General features: G+C 40.2%; 2 protein-coding genes and 1 long non-coding RNA gene across 7 annotated transcripts in view; 2 read left to right on the top strand and 1 right to left on the bottom strand.

Moving 5' to 3' along the window:
• Positions 1-2,242: 2,242 nt before the first annotated feature.
• LOC135249860 (uncharacterized) overlaps positions 2,243-26,546 on the bottom strand; it is a 35,552-nt gene continuing 11,248 nt past the window's right edge. For 2 of the 4 annotated variants that reach the window (XR_010328802.1, XM_064325492.1), the window contains 3 exons: positions 3,913-4,155; positions 3,374-3,505; positions 2,243-2,563 (listed from right to left, as the gene is read on the bottom strand). Coding sequence is in view for 1 of the 4 variants with exons in the window: in XM_064325492.1 (XP_064181562.1) it covers positions 2,469-2,563; positions 3,374-3,505; positions 3,913-4,155 (470 nt within the window). In the remaining 3 variants the exon portion in view is untranslated. Of the gene's footprint in view, positions 2,564-3,373; positions 3,506-3,912; positions 4,156-4,296; positions 4,579-26,546 lie in introns of all 4 variants that reach the window. The other 2 variants (XR_010328804.1, XR_010328801.1) reach the window with 2 other exon arrangements.
• The window catches only part of LOC135249859 (uncharacterized), a 40,912-nt gene continuing 24,875 nt past the window's right edge, over positions 10,510-26,546 (top strand). The window contains exons 1-2 of the mRNA XM_064325489.1: positions 10,510-10,570; positions 10,961-11,239. Coding sequence (XP_064181559.1) covers positions 10,519-10,570; positions 10,961-11,239 — 331 coding nt within the window. The 5' untranslated portion in view covers positions 10,510-10,518. The remainder of the gene's footprint in view (positions 10,571-10,960; positions 11,240-26,546) is intronic.
• On the top strand, positions 14,736-17,848 carry LOC135249861 (uncharacterized). Of its 2 annotated transcripts, XR_010328807.1 has the most exons (5): positions 14,737-15,330; positions 15,730-16,011; positions 16,343-16,585; positions 16,994-17,125; positions 17,588-17,848. It is a non-coding gene; the product is annotated as an uncharacterized LOC135249861 (long non-coding RNA). The 2 variants fall into 2 exon arrangements; XR_010328806.1 differs by lacking the exon at positions 17,588-17,848 and having other exon boundaries at positions 14,736-15,330; positions 16,994-17,313.

The raw sequence follows: 26,546 nt of genomic DNA, 5'->3' as shown, positions 1-26,546 counted from the left end.
CACGTGAGATAAAGAAATGGTTTATAATGCAGTACCACTGAATTTATTTTATTTTAATTGCACAAGCGCCAGGTTCACCATAAAATTATTGGAGTATTTGCCACAATAAATAAATAGAGGAAGCATGCTGCATAGCAGAGATAATTAGCCAATTGGACGTTTGAGTATATGAATACGGAAGTCACATTATAGCCTACTGGGAAATTTAGGCTATATATTATGACAGCTGACTAGTGAATCCCAGTCATATATCTTTTGACTGTAGGGTAGCTAACTAAAAAGCTTGCTAGTTAGCTAGCCAATGCCAATCATGTTTCTAACACACTTGATGAGCTAATTTTAGGAGGTTGAAACTCTAAAGGGTTATTATATTCTCATTATAATTCTCATTAGTTATCAAACTCTGACCATCAGCGCATTCTTTTGGATTACCCTGTTTGTATGTACTGTAGAAAAGTGGTAAACGAGTGACCAATAATCTCACTTCTGGTTTGATGCATCAGGGGGGAGTTTTGCTGAAGGTCAAGGGTGTTGCCAGCCACAGTTTCTGGTGCCAACGCACCCTGGCGATGGCCTTAACTTCAGTAAAACTATCAAAGTGCCTCGCAGACCGCTTGTTTCTGCACTGCTCGGTGGAGACGAGCAGCGGTTTTCTCGCCTCATCCACTGCCACTTCTAGAGAGCAAGTTCGTCGGCCACTGTTTATTTTAAATCGGTCTGCAAGCAAAGAGAGGAAGGAGTTGTTTAATAAGGGAACCAGAATTGCGAGACTAGCACCGCTGTGTCAGTTCCCGTGTGAATCCTGTGTCTGAACTTCAGGAGCAAACTAACTCACACCCAGTTTCACTTTGTGTAATACTTGTGCTTCTGAGATTGAGTTAGAGTATTTTTTATTTCCCCCTCCACATATTTAAAGTATGCTGGATGACAAAAAACATGTTGTTGACCCCGAGGTCGGGGTCATCTCCCTAGCAACCCCTACCAGTTGAACGGGTGCCTGCATGTAAGACTGCATACCAAAGCTGCATATGAGGATGTCTCTCTCTCACCTTACAGTATTTTCTCTCACTCGCTGCACTCCATAATAACCATATGAAGGCCTGTCACGGAGTGCTCCTGCCACAGCTTTAGCTTAATGTAATGCGTCTGACTCACAACCAGCCGATCTCAAACAGAAGGTGCCAGGCTTTGTGGCAGGGCCGTGCAGAGATCGTTCGAGGCGCCACGGTTGCTCGAAGTGAGAAAAGGGCATGGCGACCTTGAAAAAACTTTTTCGTTTTTAAAAATCAAAGGGGCACATCGGGCACTTGGGGCAAATCGGGCAGATACTCATTCACTAGGGCATTGCCCCCCCCCCACCCCCCCCCCACCCCCAACCCTGCCCCATGTGCCTACTATGCAAGCTGCAATGACAAAAGAAATTAACTTTTGGCTTTGAGTCGACGGCCATTTTGTCAGCATTTAAAGGTCACTGTCTGCCTTGTACATGGCTGTATATAGTATATATATATATATATATGATTTTTTTTTTTTCACTCAGTATGGTTTTGGAAATACAGTTACAGTATGTGGGTGGCGGTGCAAGTTGCCTCTGGGATGCAGTTTCCAAAACTGCACAAAAGACAGATCAATCATTTTTGCCCTTAGAGATCGAGGGGGGGTGAGGAGGGGGGCTAATTTGTTTTCAACTGAAAATCAGAAGCCAGTTCAGACTCAATAAACCAGGTGAGGTGAGTTAACTGTGTTATAAACTGATGCTATGTGAGAAACTGAGGCTGTTCTTGTACGCTTGAGCAAGACACCTAACCTGGTTTACTTCTTTAAATATCCAAATCTATAAATTCATTATATTTTGGGGAGGAAAAAAATGAAAGTTGTTTCTACAAACCCTTGGACATTGTTGGTTATCCTTAAAATTTTAGATGATGATTTCATTATCTAGTAGCTACAGTATTAGTGGGAAAAAAGTCTCTTGAATCTTGAATGTACTTTAATAATTTACAATTATTTCCCCTTAGAATGGAATTTTTTTTTGCAGATTTGAGGGTTAACTGCTCTGATGCCAGTTTGTAATTCCTCTTCTGATGTAATACACAATATTCCTATCACACCCCACACAGCTGTGAGCCCTGTTGACTTTGGATCTGCTTGACAAACTTTAGTCTCAACATTTCATGTTTTTCCTGCAAATTGTTTAATGTTCATTAAAAAAAAATTTAAAAAACGCACACACACACCCACAGCCATTTACCCCATGTTTATTCCAGAAAAGGCAAGAGCAAACATGTAACACGTATGTAATTTTTACACGCAAATACACAAGGATATACGTCAAAGGGACACAAAAAAGTCCCTTTCTCTTGAAAATATCAAAGGCATAGAAATACTGTCAGTTGTTATGAAAATAAAATACTTTGTCGTTTTCTGAAGTAACATTTTACAGCTATTTAATAAAAGGGGTGCAGACGTTATTTACGTCGTTTTCCAACTCTGACTTCACTGTAAACAATCTCGTCATTCTGGGTCATCTCAAGAGGGGGGCCGCGTTCTTCAGACTTCACATCTAGAGGAAACATTTAGTGAAATATGACATTTCTTTCATAGTCTTAGAAAAGTAGCTGTTATTATAGCCCGGTGGTCTAATCCAGCGGTGGCTTTAACGTAAGAATTTTACATTTAGTATGAAAATCTATTGCATGATTTCATTGTTTGAAATATGATTTTCAAACACCATATATACATTTGTTTTTACACTATTCTCTCTCTCTCTCTCTCTCCCGCTCTCTCCCGCTCTCTCTCTCTCTCTCTCTCCATATACATATACATATATACACACATAAAAAAATTATATCTGTGGCCTTTTATATTTTTTCTGTCAGTGCATGTGAAACCAAGTTCACAAGTATATTATGACAAAAAGAAATTGCAGTAGTCTTCAAACCGTGTTCATAAATTAAGTGCTTCCATAATTCGCACCAGTACTGTATATATACCTTTTTGCATTTATTTTATTTGACTTCATCTCTTTCTTTTTATAGTTCATTCTGCATTTCCTTTATTGTAAAGCACTTTATAAGAAAAGTATATATCCAGTTAAATGCAAATGTATTGAGACAGTGACGCAATTCTTTTGGTTGTGTACTCCAGCACCTTTGAAATGAAACAGTGAATATGAGGTTAACATAGCGACTGTCTGCTTTGATTTGAAGGTATTTGCATCCAAATCGGGTGATCCTTGCAGGTATTACAGCCTTTTTATAGTCTACAAGTTTTAACTTTATAACTTTATGTTAACTTTAAATTGGGAAATAAAAAATCACTCACATATGAATTCACATTGGGCCATGAAGATAAAAAAATAATAAATTCTTACTTGAATTCTGTTGCTTGCGGCATATTTGTACACCGATTGAAATTCCACATGCCATGAAGCAGAGAAGGACCAGCATGACAGTGACCCCGAGACTGACACACCACTGTGCTTCTGGAACCAACCGAGCAGACCCTTCAAATAATTTAATGAGATCATTTGTTATCATCATCAGAATATGTCCTTCATTGTATCAACATACAGATTAAATGACTGTACTCAGGTTTGTTCCAAGCAGTGCTCATGCATCCTGCATGTTCACAATGCACTCTCAGAAGAAAGGGTTCTAAAGGGTTCTGTGTCTCCATAGAGGAACCCATCTCGGGTTCTTTGTCAGGCAAATTTGTTCAGGCTGGTAGCTTTCACACTTTTCACACCTAACATGGATGGTTCCATAAAGAGCTATAAAGGGTTCCTGTATGGAACACTTTCAGAATATGTTTTTTCTAAGAGTGTAATGTTCACAATACTGTTCATGCCAAGTAAAGGGTTAAAGATGCTATTTAGTTATTTATTATCTGGGATAATAAAGCATCATTTACCTGCACAGGACAGGGAATAAGATGCACTCTGACTGCTGTAGTTTCCAATTTCCAGAGAGCAGGAGATGTTTCCAGTTGAATAGTCCAGAGTCACAAATTTTCCTGTATGATTGGAGACCTTTAGACGTCCCTCGTTCTGGACACTGACTCTCCATGTGTACACGGCATCAGGAACGTTTTCCCCCGCACAGTGTAACACAGAAACGTCCGGTGTACAGACAACAAGCTCAACCACAGGAGGATCTAAGAGAGGAATGTGAACTTGTTTATACTTCACAGTCACAAGCTACTAAGCTATGGTCACTGCATACTGAGTGTTATACTTCACATTATTAAACATCAATATTAACAATACAGTATTGTGCATGCCAACTGAAGACTTACCAATCACAACCAAGTGAGAGCTCTCCTTCAGAAGGACTGTGCCATTGGCATCGTAGGCATTAACAGTATAAACTCCACTGCAGTTTCTCCCGACAATCTGCAGTTTCAGTGTTCCATTACTGAAAACCTCTGCAAAAGTGTTAACAGAACGTGCTGTCCTGGCTATAAGCATATCTTGGTGCCTCCAATGAAAATCAGGGAAAGACCTTCCGTGTGACTCCCGCAGATGTATGTATACGTTTTCTCCTATCTTACCATACACCGTTTGGCCACAGCTCTCTCCTGTATAGAAAAACAGACATCCATTCTTAGCGTGATAAATCCAACATCAGACGATATCTCGGGTGCATGCATTAGCCTAAAATTGGCTGTTGAGACATTTGTCACATCTGTTGGTTCGTCAGTTAACATTATCTTCAGATCAGATTATTTGTACTTGCATTGCAGTGCAATGGTAAATCGGTTTTTGCATTTTATAAATAATAACAGTACATTGACATACAGGTTATTCAACAGATTTAATTAAAATTATTCATTGCAATGACTTATTAGCTTTAGTTCACTTTAATCATTAAGGAAACTAACTGTGACTTGGAAACTGGAGTCCGTCACCAAGTTAATATAAAACAATTAGAACTTGATGTAAATTACCCTTAGATCAAATTATAAAAAATATTCTTGAAATTACCTGACAAAAGAGAGAACAGCACACAAAAGATGTAAAATGCTTTGAGGTCCATTGCGATTCCATCAACGAAGCCTTTTGTGAAAAATATGAACCCACGTGTATATATAGCAAATATGTGGTCGAATGAGGAGACTCTAGTGCACTAGTGGAACATTGTCAGACAGTCACATTTACTTGATGAGTGGTTTTCAGCGGAAATGAAATTTTGGTCACTTCCCTTTTTAAAATGGGCAAATCTAAACAAGGACTTTTTTTTTCTATGTAGAAAACGGACTTTGTTTGGGCCAACCAATGAACATTTAACCTGGTGTTTTAATATCCCCACCCCTCTGTAATTGGGGACCACCCACTCTTTCATGTAAACAATGGCACTAGCTAGCAGTGAAACCTGGTGATCTCTGAGTAGCAATGACTACATAGGATGGTGCTCGCTGTTCAGATGTAGACTGTGAGTTTAAACAAATCTTCACACCAGTTCCCTACGGATCCCTACATCTCTAATCAAATGCAATAGCTTAGCGATTATAGCAAATGTTAGTTGTATTTTGACCTACAGCTTGTCTTGAAAAAAAATATGAAAGATGAAATGGAAGAGAAATCAAATTTCCGTTCTGACACTCGGGCTGAAGGGGCCTCGGCAGACCTATATGTGACCCGGGTGGTCCTCATATTCCAGGTCTGACTCCCGCACGTACATTTAAGGCCTGATAGCGCTCCACGATGCCGCCATTTCGCTTTCCTCAAACCCTCTGCTTGTGGGTGGGGCGAGCAAAAATCAGGAGCCAACTGCAGCTGCAGGTCCTTACGTATTAAATGAGCAAGGCAAACGAGCTTGTGTTAGTGAAGAGCCAGGAGAGAGACCTCAGAAAGTATTTAAACATAAATATTTATGAATTTGGGGAACAATGCAAATGTATAAAAACAAACCCCTTTAACATGCAGCTGAATATGACTGTGATTAATTTGTTCTTGTGAAATCCTTTTTCAGTGGACATCAGATACGGTTCACATAATTCTCCGTAGCTCTGTGTTGAAGCTTACCTTCTACAGTATATATGACTTTTTAATGAGACCAGAAGCCATGGCAAATGTAAACCATGCTACATATATACAAACAGGAAACCTGTGTAGGCAGGTACACTCAGTGCCCAGATATATTTTTGGCCACTGCAAACGAAATAGAGAAGAAGTATATAGCTCACACACTCACTTAGAACTTCTTAAAGCAGTATGGTGTCTTTTTGTTTTTTAATAAAAACATAAAAAATTAAAAAACATTTTCAAAAACCGGGATTCTCAGAAGGCCAGTCTGCTCATTTCATATCTTGGAATTCATGACCTGCATTCAGCTAAAATCAAAGTTGCCTTTTTTCACCATCACCCACACATAATCCACACCAAATTTCCCATGGGCACACACCTCCATACTTGCCTGTATGGTCAAAAAATAAAAACAAAAAACTGTGCAAACTTATGGATGCAACTCAAAGTAACAAACAGTTTCTGTACACCACTACCAAAATGTGTTCACATATTCAATACGAAACTGTGTGTGTGTGTGTGTGTGTGTGTGTGGGCATGTGCATGTGTGTGTGCCCACTAAAAAATGCATGTAATGTATCCCAGATAATGCATTCATAGACATTATGCAGCCATCATAGATCACATAGCCAAAACAGTTAACAGCTTGTAGCATGCATTGTCACACACATGTACAGGTTAACAGAGGACCGTGGGCTTGGATCAGGATCCCTTCAGCTAACCCTCGCTCTATAACTCTATAACTTAGCAACAGGGCTAACATAATGCTATATAACCAGATGCCTATAATTCTGTCAAGCATACGGCATCATAATGGTGAAGGAAATGCATTCACAATGTTTTTAATGCTGTGAAACCTTGCAAGGCACCGGTTGTGCGCTGTTCAGCAGGGCAGATGTTAGAAATACATGCAGCTGCATAAATTAGGATGCTGCACAGTGCAGGCTGTGCTGAAAAATGGTGACCACCATGAAAATAGCCTCCTCATTGGGCAACCAGTTTAGGATTAAAGTAATTTAGAGCCCAGTTGTTGTGCTGCCAACCTTCCATCCTGTGCATGACCCCCCCTCCCCCCCCCCCCAAACTCCCACCCCCGCAAGAGAGGGCTTGAAGAACCTGTAAACCACACAGTAACTGAAGGCTCCCCTGCACAAAGGTCTGTAGAAACATCATTCATCTCTTCTGACAACACTTTCTCTCTCTCAACTAGTATGATTCGTACATTACTAAACAATAATAATAATAATAATAATAATAATAACAATAAGAAGAAGATGAAGAAGAAGAAGCAGGAGAAGGAGAAGAAGAAAGGCAACTCAGAGTACTCCAAAGGACAACAAATAGATGAAACACTAAAACTAAAAAGAGGGCAAAACAATGAAAAGGTACAAAAATAACAAAAAAGGCCATCTCTAGTAAGCGTATTTTCTAGTGGAGCCTGATAATTCATTAATGGATGAATCTTCCTCTCTTATTTTAAGTGACATGCTGATTTTACAGTCATAACCATACACGGTTGTCATGTGACCACTCCGGCGCATTAATGCGCTCTCTCTTTTCGTTAATGCGCGCGTGGCTCACCCAAACCAATGGTATCTATTTGAGTCTCAAGCATAACAGAAAACAGGAAGCTAGAAACCAATTTCCTGTCAGATCAGCTTTCACCTGCCCTTACAGAAAAAAGTTGGGGGGGGGGGGTCATTTGTTTCTGACTGGCCCAGTGTAATAGTTGTGAAAGAATGAATGGCAACTGGAATGTAATGAGGGTTCGATCAGAGCAAACAATAAACAGGGTTATGCAGGTAACAGTCAGATGTAGTTAAACCAGGCAGTAAAATAGGCAGCCCGAGCAGAGAGATATATAATAATAAGTAGAGCATCTGGGCCTCCAGGATGCCTTATGATGCAGGCTTAACCAAGGAGGACGAGACTGTAACGGTCTGCACACACAGGGACGAGGAAGAACAAGCAGAAGCCCCAGGAACAAGAACAGAGAAGAGGAGGAGGGTTTGTCGGGAGGGAACTGTAGCGTATGTGTAGAGCTGAGTGCAACAGGGAAAAGTCCCAGTGCGTCAAGCCATGGCAGCATATCTAAAAGATGTGCAGAACGGGCTAGCCCTACACACACAACCGTGAGCAGAGAGTGATCGTGAGCGGGCAGTGCCCCCAACAAGGCCCAACAGGAAATCAGTAACAGAGCAACAGCGCAGTCACCTCAGCTCACACAACCGCTCTGTGGACCACATTTACCCTTCCTGGACACCTTTAACAAAACGACTGACGAATGAGGCAGGTTTTGCGCCAAAATTATAGACAGAGTGGGTGGGGGGTGAGGGGGGGGGGGGGGGGGGGGTGGGGGGCGGCACAGGGTGGAAGGTTGACAACTCAACGGCTGGGTTGAAGCTAAGTTAGTTTGACCAAAATTATTTTTGTTATTTTTAAAGATCAGTAGTTATTCTTCTTCATGGCGGTATCTGCAAACAGCAGCATCTTCGCCTACGCAACCGCATGCATTTTTAATGCGACGTAGCTCAGAAGGTAAGACCGATTGTCTGGCAGTCGGAGGGTTGCCGGTTCATACCCCGCCCTGGGCGTGTCGAAGTGTCCTTGAGCAAGACACCTAACCCCTAACCCCTAACTGCTCTGGCGAATGAGAGGCATCAATTGTAAAGCGCTTTGGATAAAAGCTCTATATAAATGCAGTCCATTTACCATTTAACATCTCTGCGCTGCTGAAAGGCACACAGTCAGTGGCTTACAAGGTTTCACAGCATTAAAATGGCTGTTGACATTAGAAACTGGCCTGCATCCATAGTTCAATAGCGAACATTTTTTTAAAAGTAATTGAAATAGCTTTTTTAAATAAACCCCCCCCCCCCCAAAAGACACTGTACCGTTTTAAGAAAACCCAAATGAGTGTGTGGATTAAAGCCTTTCCCGTCTCTCGTGTTTGCGGTGGCTAAAAATAAATTTGAGCACTGAGTGTACTTGACTAAGTGTTTCCTGTTTGTAAATGTAGTGGGGTTTTTTTTTACAACGTACATATCTTTCATGGGCTCTGGTCTCATTGAAAAACATATATAGATGGTAAGCTTTAACGTAAGACTATGGGGAATTCTGTTAACTATACTGACGTCCATTGAAAAAAGATTACATGAAAACAAATTAGAGGAATTGAATTACAGTCATGTAATTCTCCGGTATAGCATGAACCTCCCAGATCCCCAAAATACAACCAATGTTTGCTATAGTCGCTAAGCTATTGCATTCAAGTAGAGATGAGGGCTCCATAGGGAACTGGTGTTAATATGTATTTGTAAACTTACAACCTACAGCTAGCACCATTCTATGTAGCCATTGCTACTCAGAGATCAACATGTTTCACTGCTAGCTAGTGCCATTGCTTACATGAAAGAGTGGGTGGTCCCCACTGACAGAGGGGTGGGGATATTAAAATACCCGGTTCAAAGGTTCATTGGTTGGCTTAAACAAAGTCAGTATTCTACATAGAAAGAAAGTCCTTGTTCAGATTCACCCATTTCAAGAGGGAAGCACCTGAAATCTCATTTCCACCAAAAACCACTCATCAAGTAAATGTGACTGTCTGACAATATTCAACTAGTGCACTAGAGTTTCCTCATTCGACCACATATTTGCTATATATATATACACGTGGGTTCATATTTTTCACAAAAGGCTTCGTTGATGGATAGTGATTCCATGACTGCAATAGAGCCTATAACCCATAAAAAGCATTGAAATGTGTTCATTTCAAGACAGCTACTCTTTAATGCCTTAAAGTACTGTACAGTGTGCGATACTTCCTCCAAACTAGCAATGGCCCAAATATTCAGACAACACAACAGCCATATCATGCTCTCTTTAGGATGTGGCCTTAGGGTAGGCAGTTTAAAAGTAACTTATAAGTAAGTAAATAAATAAATAAATAAATAAATAAATAAATAAATAAATAATGCACACAGCAGAGGAAGGTTTACTTGGCCAGGATCCCGCTGTTAATTTCTATCTAGCGGATGTCAAAGCTGCATACGAAGGTCTTCCTCTGCCTCCACTCTGCGAGCTTGGCTGCAGCCTGCAGTGTGGCATACTGTAGGCAGATAATGCACTAATTGATTATTAATGACTGGTTGACAGCTGCTGATAATTCAACATTCAGCTGTAGAAATGTGACTCGAAATTGTTATAACAGCGGGTAAATTCAGTTCTGGAGATGGTTGTATTAGTTCCAAATGGAAGGCCATCTGCGAACTGTTCGAAAAAGTGTCTGGCAGCAAAGCCACTAGAACACACAACAAAATGTTTGCACCTTTTGAGGGTAATGGGCGGAGTATGGCACCTACAGACCAATGACAAATGCCTGAGGTAAAAATGACAGGAGCACAAGTTCCTTTGTCCGACCACATATTTGCTATATATACACGCGGGTTCATATTTTCCACAAAAGGCTTTGAAAAAGGGTTGAGAGAATCGCAATGGACATCAAAACATATCACACCATCTCTATACTGCTCTGTCTTTTCTCGGGTAGGCTAATTCATTTTTTTTCCTACATCAAATGTTAATTGTTTTAAATAGCTCAATGACCTCCTCCATATCCAAATCACAATTAGCTTAGTAAATAAAGTGAACTAACGCTAATAAATCACAAAGAACGCATTGTCAGTCAATTAGTTTAATTAAATCTGTTGAAAGAGATGTGTCCTGTATGTTATGGATTGATATTAATTATGAAAGGCAAACGTGGATTTACCATTGCACTTTACTGCAAGTAAAGTAAAATATCAGATCAGAACTTAATGTGAACTGACATATCAACAGATACAATCAATCTTATCAGCCAGTTTTAGGTAATTGCAACTTGAAATTTTATTTTTATTCAACAAACTAAGAATAAATGTCTGTTTTTCTACACAGGAGAGAGCTGTGACCAAACAGTGTACGGTAAGATAGGAGAAACTGTATACCTACATCTGCAGGAGTCACACGGAAGGTCTTTCAATGATACTCAATGGTGGCATCATATACTTACAGCCAAGACAGCACGTTCTGTTAACACTTTTGCAGAGGTTTTTAGTAATGGAACACTGAAACTGCACAATGTCGGGAGAAACTGCAGTGGGGTTTATACTGCTGAAGCCTATGATGACCAGGGCAAGGTCCAACTGAAGGAGAGCTCTCACTTGGTTCTGATTGGTAAGTCTTGGTAAATGGACTGCATTTATATAGCACTTTATCCAAAGCGCTTTACACAATTGATGCCTCGCATTCACCAGAGCAATTAGGGGTTAGGTGTCTTGCTCAGGGACACTTCGACACACCCAGGGCAGGGCTCGAACCGGCAACCCTACGACTACCAGACAACCGCTCTTACCTCCTGAGCTATGTCGCCCGCTAAGTCTTTAGCTGGGATGCACAATAGTGTGTTGTTAATATTGATGTTGAACTGTGAAAACTATTTTGAACATTCAGTATGCAGTGACCATAGCTTAGTAGCTTGTGACTGTGAAGTGTAAACAAGTGTAAACAAGTGGACATTCCTCTCTTAGATCCTCCGGTGGTTGAGCTTGTTGCCTGTATCCTGGGAGTTTCTGTGTTACACTGTGCGGGGGAAAACGGTCCTGATGCCGTGTACGAGTGGAGGGTCAGCATCCAGAACCAGGGAGGTCTAAAGGTCTCCAATCACACAGGAAAATATGTGACTCTGGAATATTCAACTGGAAACATCTCCTGCTCACTGATAATGGGAAACTACAGGAGTCAGAGTGCGTCTTATTCCCTGTCCTGTGCAGGTAAATCATGCTTTATTATTCCAAATAATAAATAACTAAATAGCATCTTTAACCCTTAATTTGGCAGTATTACCAGTATGAACAGTATTGTGAACAAGCATTTTTGTGAACATTACAGTGAACTTTATACGTTCTGAATGGGTTCCATAGGGGAACCCTTTATAGGTCTTTATGGAACCATCTATGGTAGGTGTGAAAAGTGTGACCAAACTAATCAAATTAGTTTCTACTGCCAAATCATCCCCCTGCCTCCTCGACCCAGCATCCACAACACTACAGAAGGAGTTATTGCCTGTCTTTGGAAAACCAATTCTGGACATAATACATTCTTTCATACAATCAGGCTAGGTTACTATATCCTTTAAAATGGCAGAAATCAAGCCCCTACTAAAAAGTAATACAATTGATGAGGTGTAATAGCTGACAAATCAACTTTGTTCATTAAAGTTGCCTTATGTTGTTGGAAACATGTCTAAGCACTACAGTACTATCAAACTATTCTTGGTTTTAGCCTCTTTCTAACGAGAACAATGAACATGTTAGGAGGTAATCTAGCTCAGCGAAAAAAAAAAAAAAAAAAAAAAAAAAAAAACATTTCCTTCTGCTTCTAACAACAAAGGTTGTTGCTGATAAATAGTTGTTAGATTCAGCAGGTAGTAATCTCCTCCTTCTGGAAAAATATTTTCCATGTAACATAATGAAATCATGGCACGTGTCAATTTATCGGTTTTGTGCAAACCAACAGTTTTAACAGCGAATGGCGTGGCTGGTCTCAGACGATGCTGTCGGTGTATAAGCTGGATGTGGAGGTCCAGGGTGGTCGTGGTTACACGTGGTCTTGAGGTTGCGAGGCCGGTTGGACAGTACTGCCAAAATCTCACAAACAACACTGGAGGTGACTTATGGTTGAGGAACGAACATTCAGGTCAACCAGCCAATTGCTGCAAAACTGCAGATTTCCGACGGGCCTTTCACTGTCCCCAGCTATTTGTGATCATGGAAAAAAGTTCTGGGATCTTTCATTTCAGCTCATGAAACATGGGACCAAACCTTTACAAGTTGTGTTTCTATTATTGTTCAGTGAGTGTAATAACGATAATAATGTTGATAATAATAATAAGTAGAAGAAAAGCAGCTCAGTGTACTCTCAAGTAGGACAAATAGAAAAAAAAAATTATTCAGAAAAACTGTTAAAACAATAAAAGGTTGCAACAATTACATTAAAGCCATCTCAATCAAGCGCGTTTTGTAGCGGAGTCTGAAAGTCAGTGATAGATGAAACGTCCTCTCTTATTTTAAGTGGCATGGCGATTTAACAGTCATAACTGTACACAGTCGTCACCCGGCCACTCCTGCGCATTGGTGCTCTCTCCTCTTCAGTGTGCGCAGCCCGCCAAGTCTCTATCTGTGACTGTCAACTGTAAGAATAACAGGAAGCTAATAAAAAAAACAATTTCCTGTCAGACCAGCATTAACATGGACGGGTTTAGTTTTGGTGGTGCAGCGGTGGTCAGGCACGCATTCGTGCTAAGGAGCCACCGGCAGCTACAGTGAGACTATGAGAAGTACGCAAATTTGCATTGACCCTTGCATACATACGATCAGTTAAATTCACGAGAGAATGACGAGGACAGGATATGAATTTTTTTTCTCTTCCTCTGAAGCGACCTTTCTCCAGTGATATCAGAACAGCACTGGGACCACAAGTGCACATGTGCGAGCGAGATGTGTGATTATTGACAGATAGACAGACAGACAGACAGACAGACAGACAGACAGATAGATAGGTAGATAGTTGACTTTATTAATCCCCAGAGGGAAATTCAATCATCATAGCAGCCAGGTACATTAAATCACAAGACAACAGGTACATAAACACAAATATTCAACCATTCAAATATAATCAAATATCTATTCAACCACTACAGTGTGCAAAGACCAACGTGAAAAGAACAATAAGTAAATAAAAGTCAAATCGCAGCCAGATAAACCCACGCGTTCAAACACATTCAAGTGCTCTGGTGGTCCTGATGTGCAAATAGCAGAGTGTTAAAAACAGATGATGAAAGCAAGTTCAGTCCACGAGCAGTTCAGTGTCAGCAGGCCTGGCAAAGGCAGATGCACTGTAGCGTCTGATAGCACCCGGCAGGAATGACCTCCTGTGTCGCTCCATTACACACCGGGGCTGAATGAGTCTGTTGCTAAAGGCGCTCTTTAGCTTGGCTGACATGCTGTGTAGGGGGTGGGAGGCGTTATCCAAGATCGCCAGCAGTTTTGCCAGCATTCTGTCCTCCGCCACCTCCTCCAGTGTGACCAGCTTGGATCCAATGACAGACCCAGCCCTCTTGATGAGTTTGTTCAGTCTGTTGGCGTCCTTTGCTTTGATGCCCTCCAGGGTTGGCCCAAGGCATAAATGCTCTATGCGGTTGTTTAGGGCCACAACTGCTAGGCGGGGCCACATGACCTATTGTTTATCTAAAGTAAATAACGTATTTTTTGTAATTACGTTATTTATCCCCTATCGCGGAACTAGCGGTATAAATTTAAAATGGAATGGCAACAGAACATTTCATAACAATGTAATGTAAGAAGGATTTTACCAAGAGAACCTCCCGGGTTCCAGGTTCAATACCAGGTTCAAACATTCATTGGTTGGTCCAAACAAAGTCAGTCTTCTACATAGAAAAAAAGTCCTTGTTCAGATTCACCCATTTCAAGAGGGAAGTACCTGAAAATTTTAACCCATATAAAGCATTGAAATGTGTTCATTTTAAGACAGCTACTCTTTAATGCCTTAAAGTACTGCACAGTGTGCGATACTTCCTCCAAACTACCAATGGCCCGAATATTCAGACAACACTCTTTAGGATGTGGCCTTAGGGTAGGTAGTTTAAAAGTAACTTATAAATAAATAAATAAATAAATAAATAATGCACACAGCAGAGGAAGGTTTAGTTGGCCAGGATCCCTCTGTTAATCGCTATCTAGCGGATGTCAAAGCTGCATACGAAAGGTCTTCCTCTGCCTCCACTCTGCGAGCTTAGCTGCAGCCTGCAGTGTGGCATACTGTAGGCAGATAGTGCACTAATCGATTATTAATGACTGGTTGACAGCTGCTGTTAATTCAACATGCAGCTGTAGAAATCTGAGTCAAAATTGTTATAACAGCGGGTAAATTCAGTTCTGGAAATGGCTGTATTAGTTCCAAATGGAAGGCCATCTGTGAACTGTTCGAAAAAGTGTCTTGCAGCAAAGCCACTAGAACACACAACAAAATGTTTGCACCTTTGGAGGGTAATGGGCGGAGTATGGCACCTGCAGACCAATGACAAAGGCCTGAGGTAAAAATGACAGGAGCATAAGTTCCTTTGTCCGACCACATATTTGCTATATATACATGTGGGTTCATATTTTCCACAAAAGGCTTTGTCGAGAGAATCGCAATGGACATCAAAACATATCACACCATCTCTATACTGCTCTGTCTTTTCTCGGGTAGGCTAATTCTTTTTTTTTCCTACATCAAATGTTAATTGTTTTAAATAGTTCAATGTCCGCCTCTATATCCAAATCACAATTAGCTTAGTAAATAAAGTGAACTAACGCTAATAAATCACAAAGAATGCATTGTCAGGCAATTAGTTTGATTAAATCTGTTGAAAGAGATGTGTCCTGTAGTGCTATGGATTGATATTAATTATGAAAGGCAAACATGGATTTACCATTGCACTTTACAACAAGTAAAGTAGAAAAAATATCAGATCAGAACTTAATGTAAACTGACAAATCAACAGATATAATCAATCTTATCATCCAATTTTAAATAATTGTAACTTTTTAGTTTGTTTGTTTTGATTTAACAAACTAAGAATAGATGTCAGTTTTTCTACACAGGAGAGAACTGCTATCAAACAGTGTACGGTAAGATGGGAGAAAACGTATACCTACATCTACGGAAGTCAGACGGAAAGTCTTTTTCTAAATTTCTATGGTGGCATAAAAATATACTTATAGCCAAGACAGCAAGTTCTATTAACACTTCTACAGAGGTTTTTAGTAATGGAACACTGAAACTGCATAATGTCAGGAGAAACTGCAGTGGAGTTTATATTGTTAGTGCCTATGATGCCCAAGGCGTGGTCCATCTGAAGGAGAGCTCTCACTTGGTTCTGATTGGTAAGTCTTGGTAAATGGACTGCATTTATATAGCACTTTATCCAAAGCGCTTTACACAATTGATGCCTCTCATTCACCAGAGCAATTAGGGGTTAGGTGTCTTGCTCAGGGACACTTTGACACACCCAGGGCGGGGATTGAACCGGCAACCCTCTGACTGCCAGACTTACCTCCTGAGCTATGTCGCCCGCTAAGTCATCAGCTGGGATGCACAACACTGTATTGTTATTATTGATGTTTAACAGTGTGAACTATAACACTCAGTATGCAGTGACCATAGCTTAGTAGCTTGTGACTGTGAAGTGTAAAAAAGTGGACATTCCTCTCTTAGATCCTCCGGTGGTTGAGCTTGTTGCCTGTATCCTGGGAGCTTCTGTGTTACACTGTGCGGGGGAAAACGGTCCTGATGCCGTGTACGAGTGGAGGGTCAGTGTCCAGAACCAGGGACGTCTAAAGGTCTCCAATCATACAGGGAAATTTGTGACTCTGGACTATTCAACTGGAAACATCTCCTGCTCTCTGATAATGGAAAACTACAGGAGTCAGAGTGCGTCTTATTCCCTGTCCTGTGCAGGTAAATGATGCTTTATTATCCAAAATAATAAATAACTTTAACCGTTAACTTGTAAGTATTAACAGTGTGAACAGTATTGTGAACGTTACTGTGAACTTTATACGTTCTGAATGGGTTCCATAGGGGAACCCTTTACAGCTCTTGGTGGAACCATCTATGGTAGGTGTGAAAAGTGTGAAAGCTACCAGACTGAATCAATTTGCCTGACAAAGAACCCGAGATGGGTTCCTCCATGGAGACACAGAACCCTTTAGAACCCTTTCTTCTGAGAGTGCATTGTGAACATGCAGGATGCATGAGCACTGTTTAGAACAAACCTGAGTACAGTCATTTAATCTGTATATTGATACGATGAAGAACATTATTCTGATGATGATAATGAATTAACTCATAAAATTTTATTTGAAGGGTCTGCTTGGTTGGTTCCAGAAACACAGTTGTGTGTCAGTCTCGGGGTCACTGTCATGCTGGTCCTTCTTTGCTTCATGACATGTGGAATTTCAGTTGGTGTACAAATATGCCGCAAGCGACAGAATTCAAGTAAGAATTTATTAAATCTTCATGACCAGACTGTGATGTCATATATCAATGATTTTTTTCATGTTATTTTACATAAAATCAATAAAAGGGCCATAATTCCTCAACATACTCTCAAATTCAATATTACAGTCTTCACTTTAATGAATGTGATGTTTCATTTCAAAACAAATGTGCTGGACTACAGAGCCTATATATATATATATATATATATATATATATATATATATATATATATATATATATTATATATATATACTGTGAAAATAATGCAAAATAAATTAAAAAAATTTATATATGTATACATCATTATATTTCAAACAGTAAACATATGCAATAATCTTTTTCATACTAATGTGAAATGTGAATGTTAAAACCTGCTGGATTAGACCACTGGGTTGCATTAATTGCCTTTTTTCTATGAATATGAAAGAAATATCATATTTTAAAAAATGTTTCCTCTAGATGAGAAGTCTGAAGGATCTGGTCCCTTTCTTGAGATGACCCATGTATTGTTCACAGTGAAGTCAGATTTGGAAAATGACAAATAACTTTTTCATCCCTTTTATTAATAAATCACTGTAAAAGTCTATTTCATTAAAACAAAAATGCTGTCTATTTCAGAAAACAACAAAGTATTCTATCTTCATAACAAAAATTTAATATTTAGAAAGTAGTAATTCTGTACTTTTGTATTTTTAAGAATAAAGGATGTTACTTTCACATGAGTATATTTGCGTGTTGCAATGTAAATAAATGTGACGTGTTTGCTCTTACCTTTTCTGGGATAAACATGGGGCAAAGATTGCGGGTGTGTTTTAAAAAAAAAATCTTTAACTAAATTGCAGAAAAAAATACTTTTGCATGATTATTTCATGATGTCTTATTATGATCTGGCTTTGTAGTGGAGTTATAATATGTATTTCAGTGAATATTTCAGAAAAATATTTCAGGGGGGGACATAGCTCAAGAGGTAAGAGCGGTTATCTGGCAGTCGGAGGGTTGCCGGTTTGATCCCCACCCTGGGCATGTCGAAGTGTCCGTGAGCAGGACACCTAACCCCTAATTGCTCCCAACGAGCTGATTGGTACCTTGCATGGCAGCCTATCACCATTTGTGTGTGAGTGTGTGTGAATGGGTGAATGAGAGGCATCAATTGTAAAGCGCTTTCAATAGAAGCGCTATATAAATGCAGTCCATTTACCAAAAGTTTCAATGCTGTAAAGATCGGCTTCTCTGAGACGGTTTCTGACAGTTTGTGCAGAAGTTTGTGCAAACCAGCAGTTTTATCAGCAGTTGGCATGGCTGGTCTCAGACGATCCTGTCGGTGTAGAAGCTGGATGTGGAGGTCCTGGGTGGTCGTGGTTACACGTGGTCTTGAGGTCGCGAGGCCGGTTGGAAAGTACTGCCAAAATCTGGCAAACAACACTGGAGGTGTCTTATGGTTGAGGAACGAACATTCAGGTCAATGAGCCAATTGCTGCAAAACTGCACATTTCCGACGGGCCTTTCACTGTCCCCAGCTATTTGTGATCATGGAAAAAAGTTCTGGGATCTTTCATTTCAGCTCATGAAACATGGGACCAAACCTTTACAAGTTGTGTTTATATTTTTGTTCAGTGAATGTAATAATGATGATAATGTTGATAATAATAATAAGTAGAAGAAAAGCAGCTCAGTGTACTCCCAAGTAGGACAAATGGAAAAAAAAATGTAATCAGAAAAACTGTTAAAACAATAAAAGGTTGCAACAATTACATAAAAGCCATCTCAAACAAGCGTATTTTGTAGCAGAGTCTGAAAATTACTGATAGATGAAACATCTTCTCTTATTTTAAGTGGCATGGCGATTTAACAGTCATAACTGTACACAGTCGTCACCCGACCACTCCTGCGCATTGGTGCTCTCTCCTCTTCAGTGTGCGCAGCCCGCCAAGCCGATGGTCTCTATCTGAGTGTCAACCGTAAGATGAACAGGAAGTTAAAAAAAAAAACTATTTCCTGTTAGACCAGCATTAACATGTACGGGTTTAGTTTTGGTTGTGCAGCGGTGGTCAGGCACGCATTCGTGCTAACGAGCCATGCAGATTACTGTATAGCATACAGGCTCACACAGCGGCAGCTACTGTGTGCCTGTGAGAAGTAAGCAAATCTGCATTGCCATTACATACATACAATCAGTTACATTCATGACGAGGACAGGATATGAATTTTTTTTCACTTCCTCTAACGCAACCTTTCTCCAGCGATGTCCTGCAGAACAGCACTGGGACCACAAGTGTGCATGCGAGAGCGGGGTGTGCCATGACAGACAGACAGACAGACAGATAGACAGACAGACAGACACATAGATAGACAGACAGACAGACAGACAGACAGACAGACAGACAGATAGATAGATAGATAGATAGATAGATAGTTGACTTTGTTAATCCCCGGAGGGAAATTCAATCATCATAGCAGCCAGGTACATTAAATCACAAGACAACAGGTACATAAACACAAATATTCAACCACTCAAATATAATCAAATATCTATTCAAACATTAAAGTGTGCAAAGAGCAAAGTCATCAGAACAATAAGTAAATAAAAGTCAAATAGCAGCCAGATATACCCACGCGTTCAAACACATTCAAGTGCTCTGGTGGTCCTGATGTGCAAATAGCAGAGTGTTAAAAACAGATGATGAAAGCAAGTTTAGTCCACGAGCAGTTCAGTGTCAACAGGCCTGGCAAAGGCAGATGCATTGTAGCGTCTGATAGCACCCGGCAGGAATGACCTCCTGTGTCGCTCCTTTACACACCGGAGTTCAATGAGTCTGTTGCAAAAGGCACCCTTTAGCTTGGCTGACATGCTGTGTAGGGGGTGGGAGGCGTTATCCAAGATCGCCAGCAGTTTTGCCAGCATTCTGTCCTCTGCCACCTCCTCCAGTGTGACCAGCTTGGATCCAATGACAGACCCAGCCTTCTTGATGAGTTTTTTTTCAGTCTGTTGGCGTCCTTTGCTTTGATGCCCTCCTGGGCTGGCCCAAGGCATAAATGCACTATGCGCTTATTTAGGGCCACAACTGCTAGGCGGGGCCACACAATCTATTGTTTATCTATAGTAAATAACATATTTTTCGTAATTACGTTATTTATCCCCTATCGCGGAACTAGCGGTATAAATTTAATATGGAATGTCAACAGAACATTTCATAGCAATGTAATGTAAGAAGGATTTTACCAAGAGAACCTCCCGGGTTCCAGGTTCAATACCAGGTTCAAACGTTCATTGGTTGGCCCAAACAAAGTCAGTCTTCTACATAGAAAAAAAGTCCTTGTTCAGATTCACCCATTTCAAGAGGGAAGTACCTGAAAAAAAAGCATTGATATGTGTTCATTTCAAGACAGCTACTCTTTAATGCCTCAAAATACTGCGCAGACAGTGTGCGATACTTCATCCAAACTACCAATGGCCCAAATATTCAGAAAACACAACAGCCATATTATGCTCTCTTTGGGATGTGGCCTTAGGGTAGGTAGTTTAAAAGTAACTTATAAGTAAGTAAATGAATAAATAAATAAATAATGCCCACAGCAGGGGAAGGTTTAGTTGCCCAGGATCCTTCTGTTAATCGCTATGTAGCGGATGTCTAAGCTGCATACGAAAGGTCTTCCTCTGCCTCCACTCTGCGAGCTTGGCTGCAGCCTGCAGTGTGGCATACTGTAGGCAGATAGTGCACTAATCGATTATTAATGACTGGTTGACAGCTGCTGTTAATTCAACATGCAGCTGTAGAAATCTGAGTCAAAATTGTTATAACAGCGGGTAAATTCAGTTCTGGAAATGGTTGTATTAGTTCCAAATGGAAGGCCATCTGCGAACTGTTCGTGAAAGTGTCTAGCAGCAAAGCCACTAGAACACACAACAAAATGTTTGCATCTTTGGAGGCTAATGGGCGGTGTATTGCACCTGCAGACCAATTGCAAAGGCCTGAGATATAAATGACAGGAGCATAAGTTCCTTTGTTCGACCACGTATTTGCTATATATACACGCGGGTTCATATTTTCCACAGAAGACTTTGTTGAGAGAATCGCAATGGACGTCAAATCATTTCACAGCCTCTCTTTGTTTTTATGTCTTTTGTCAGGTAATTCAATTTTTTACCTACTTCGAATGTTAATTGTTTTAAATAGCTCAGTGATCACCTCCCCATCCAAATCACAATTAGCTTAGCAAATAAAGTTAACTAACGCTAATAAGTCACAAAGAATGCATTGTCAGTCAATTAGTTTAATCAAATCTGTTGAAAGAGATGTGTCCTGTAGTGCTATGGATTGATATTATTTATGAAAGGCAAACATGGATTTACCATTGCACTTTACTGCAAGTAAAAAGATCAGATCCTAATGTAAACTGACAAATCAATAGATATAAACAATCTTATCAGCCAATTTTAAATAACTGGAACTTGAGATTTTGTTTTTATTCAACAAACTAAAAATGGATATCTGTTTTTCTACACAGGAGAGAGCTGTGGCCAAACAGTGTACGGTAAGATAGGAGAAAACGTATACCTACATCTGCGGGAGTCACACAGAAGGTCTTTCTCTGATTTTCAATGGAGGCGCCAAAATATACTTATAGCCAAGACAGCACGTTCTTTTAACACTTTTGCAGAGGTTTTCAGTAATGGAACACTGAAACTGCAGCAATGGTCTGGAGTAAACTTCGCAGATGGAGTTCTTTTATTATGTTTCAGTGGCCCATACGATGCCAATGGTACATATTACTTACGGCATCTGAAGGAGAGCTCTCACTTGAGTTTTGTGATTGGTCAAAGTCCTTCAGTAGGCATGCACAATGACTTTGTATTCTTAATCTATGTGTTTAATAATGTGAACTATAACACTCAGTATGCAGTGACCATAGCTTAGTAGCTTGTGACTGTGAAGTGTAGACAAGTGCACATTCCTCTCTTAGATCCTCCAGTGGTTGAGCTTGTTGCCTGTATCCTGGAGTTTCTGTGTTACTGTGCGGGGGAGATTTCCTGATGCCGTGTATGAATGGAGGGTCAGCATCCAGAACCAGGGACGTCTAAAGTCTCCATCATACAGGGAAACTTCTGACTCTGGACTATTCACCTGGAAACATCTCCTGCTTCTGAAATGGGAAACTACAGCAGTCAGAGTCGTCTTATTCCCTGTCCTGTGCAGGTAAATCATGCTTTATTATTCCAAATAATAAATAACTAAATAGCATCTTTAACCCTTAATTTGGCAGTATTACCAGTATGAACAGTATTGTGAACAAGCATTTTTGTGAACATTATTTTGAACTATATACATTCTGAATGGTTTCCATAGGGGAACCCTTTATAGCTCTTTATGGAACCATCTATGGTAGGCATGAAAAGTGTGAAAGCTACCAGACTGAATAAATTTACCTGACAAAGAACCCAAGATGGGTTCCTCTATGGAGACACAGAATCCTTTAGAACCCTTTCTTCTGAGAGTGCATTGTGAACATGCAGGATGCATGAGCACTGCTTGGAACAAACCTGAGTACAGTCATTTAATCTGTATATTGAAATGATGAAGAACATTATTCTGATGATGATGCCTAAATAACTAATTAAATTTTATTTGAAGGGTCTGCTCGGTTGGTTCCAGAAACACAGTTGTCTGTCAGTCTCGGGGTCACTGTCATGCTGGTCCTTCTTTGCTTCATGACATGTGGAATTTCAGTCGGTGTACAAATATGCCGCAAGCGACAGAATTCAAGTAAGTATTAATCAAAATTTTCATGGCGTGTGTGATTTCATATATTAGTGACTTTTATATTTTTCACATACAGTCAAATTGCAAAAGTAAAAAAGTAAGTACACTATGTACTTTATAATGTGCTATAACCAATGTAGAATAAAAAAGAAATGAAATAAATGTATGGTTTTTGAAATCATATTTAAAACTGGTAATTCTGGTAATAGATTTTCATACTAATGTCAAATTCTAACATTAAAACCCCTACTGGATTTGGATAATAATTCCTACTTTTATATGAATATGAAAGAAATATCATATTTTACTAAATGTTTCCTCTAGATGTGAAGTCTGAAGAAAGCAGTTGCTCTCTTAAGACGACCCAAGATGACGGGATTGTGTACGTTAACGTTGGAGTTGGAAAACGACACAAATAGCTTATTACATCCCTTCTATTAAAAATAACTGTTAAAAATCAATTTCAGAATCTATTTTTTGTTTTCATGAGAACTGAAATATGTAGAAAACAGTAATTCTGTGCTTTGATATCTCTAAGAAAAATGTATTTATGAAAACTTTGACATATGTTTGTATATTTATGCGTGTACATATGCGTGTATATATTTGTGTAAAAGTTACGTACGTGTTGCATATAATTGTGCTTACCTTTTTTGTGATAACTATGTGACAAATGGCTGTGGGTGTGTTTTTTTTTAAATTAAAGCAAAAGGAAAAGCAACTTTGTCATTTCTATTTTATGATGCCTGCTTAGTACTGGATTTATAGTATGTATTTCTGTGAATATTTTGGAAAAATAGTTAGCAATGCTGTAACTATTTTTATTTAAAATGATAAGACTTAAAAATTTGTCAAGCGGATTCAAAGTCAACAGGGCTCACACCTGTCTGGGAAGTGATAGAACTATGCAGTATTACATCAGAGGAGGAATTACAGATGGGCAACAGAGCAGTGTCAATGTCTGATGCAACAGCAAGTTATTACACAAGCGATTCACCTCACCTGTTTTGGTGCGTCTGAAATAGTTGCGGCGGATGTTAAGTTGGTTAAATATACAATTGGCAAACATTCTAGGGAAGGCCTGGATTTGTGGCTGGTCTCAGACGATGCTGTCGGTGTAGAAGCTGGATGTGGAGGGCCTGGGTGGATGTGGTTACACGTGGTCTTGAGGTCGCGAGGCCGGTTGGAAAGTACCGCCAAAATCTCACAAACAACACTGGAGGTGTCTTATGGTTGAGCAACAGACATTCAGGTCAATGAGCCAATTGCTGCAAAACTGCACATTTCCAACAGGCCTTTCACTGTCCCCAGCTATTTGTGATCATGGAAAAAAGTTCTGGGATCTTTCATTTCAGCTCATGAAACATGGGACCAAACCTTTACAAGTTGTGTTTCTATTATTGTTCAGTGAGTGTAATAACGATAATAATGTTGATAATAATAATAAGTAGAAGAAAAGCAGCTCAGTGTACTCTCAAGTAGGACAAATAGAAAAAAAAATTTAATCAGAAAAACTGTTAAAACAATAAAAGGTTGCAACAATTACATGAAAGCCATCTCAATCAAGCGCGTTTTGTAGCGGAGTCTGAAAGTCAGTGATAGATGAAACGTCCTCTCTTATTTTAAGTGGCATGGCGATTTAACAGTCATAACCGTACATAGTCGTCACCCGACCACTCCTGCGCATTGGTGCTCTTTCCTCTTCAATGATCGCAGCCCGCCAAGCCGATGGTCTCTATCTGTGACTGTCAACTGTAAGAATAACAGGAAGCTAAAAAAAAAACAATTTCCTGTCAGACCAGCATTAACATGTACGGGTTTAGTTTTGGTTGTGCAGCGGTGGTCAGGCACGCATTCGTGCTAACGAGCCATGCAGATTACTGTATAGCACACGGGCTCACACAGCGGCAGCTACAGTGAGACTATGAGAAGTACGCGAATTTGCATTGCCATTACATACATACAATCCGTTACATTCATGAGAGAATGATGAGGACAGGACATTAATTTTTTTTCTCTTCCTCTAACGCGACCTTTCTCCAGCGATATCAGAACAGCACTGGGACCACAAGTGCGCATGTGCGAGCGAGATGTGCGATGATTGACAGATAGACAGACAGACAGACAGATAGACAGACAGATAGATAGATAGATAGTTGTCTTTATTAATCCCCGTAGAGGAAATTCAATCATCATAGCAGCCAGGTACATTAAATCACAAGACAACAGGTACATAAACACAAATATTCAACCACTCAAATATAATCAAATATCTATTCAAACATTAAAGTGTGCAAAGAGCAAAGTCATCAGAACAATAAGTAAATAAAAGTCAAATAGCAGCCAGATAAACCCACGCGTTCGAATACATTCACGTGCTCTGGTGGCCCTGATGTGCAAAGAGCAGAGTGTTAAAAACAGATGATGAAAGCAAGTTCAGTCCACGAGCAGTTCAGTGTCAGCAGGCCTGGCAAAGGCAGATGCATTGTAGCGTCTGATAGCACCCGGCAGGAATGACCTCCTGTGTCGCTCCTTTACACACCGGGGCTGAATGAGTCTGCTGCTAAAGGCGCTCTTTAGCTTGGCTGACATGCTGTGTAGGGGGTGGGAGGCGTTATCCAAGATCGCCAGCAGTTTTGCCAGCATTCTGTCCTCCGCCACCTCCTCCAGTGTGACCAGCTTGGATCCAATGACAGACCCAGCCTTCTTGATGAGTTTGTTCCGTCTGTTGGCGTCCTTTGCTTTGATGCCCTCCAGGGCTGGCCCATGGCATAAATGCACTATGCGCTTATTTAGGGCCACATCTGCTAGGCGGGGCCACACAAAGAAAGTGCTGTTCTGCAGGACATCGCTGGAGAAAGGTCGCGTTAGAGGAAGTGAAAAAAAAATTCATATCCTGTCCTCGTCATGAATGTAACTGATTGTATGTATGTAATTGCAATGCAAATTTGCTTACTTCTCATAGTCTCACTGTAGCTGCCGCTGTGTGAGCCCGTGTGCTACACAGTAATCTGCATGGCTCGGTAGCACGAATGCGTGCCTGACCACCGCTGCACAACCAAAACTAAACCCGTACATGTTAATGCTGGTCTGACAGGAGATTGTTTTTTTTTTTAACTTCCTGTTCTTCTTACGGTTGACGCTCACAGATAGAGACCATCGGCTTGGTGGGCTGCGCACACTGAAGAGGAGAGAGCACCAATGCGTAGGAGTGGTCGGGTGACGACTGTGTACAGTTATGACTGTTAAATCGCCATGCCACTTAAAATAAGAGAGGACGTTTCATCTACCACTGACTTTCAGACTCCGCTACAAAACGCGCTTGATTTACATGGCTTTTATGTAATTGTTGCAACTTTTTATTGTTTTAACAGTTTTTCTGATTCATTTATTTTTTTCTATTTGTCTTTCTTGGGAGTACACTGAGCTGCTTTTCTTCTACTTATTATTATTATCAACATTATCATCATTATTACATTCACTGAACAAAAATATAAACACAACTTGTAAAGGTTTGGTCCCATGTTTCATGAGCTGAAATGAAAGATCCCAGAACTTTTTTCCATGATCACAAATAGCTGGGGACAGTGAAAGGCCCTTTGGAAATGTGCAGTTTTGCAGCAATTGGCTCATTGACCTGAATGTTCGTTCCTCAACCA

Source organism: Anguilla rostrata, chromosome 3, assembly GCF_018555375.3.
Source record: "Anguilla rostrata isolate EN2019 chromosome 3, ASM1855537v3, whole genome shotgun sequence".
Lineage (NCBI taxonomy): Eukaryota > Metazoa > Chordata > Actinopteri > Anguilliformes > Anguillidae > Anguilla > Anguilla rostrata.
This window is presented reverse-complemented; position numbering and strand designations above follow the sequence as displayed.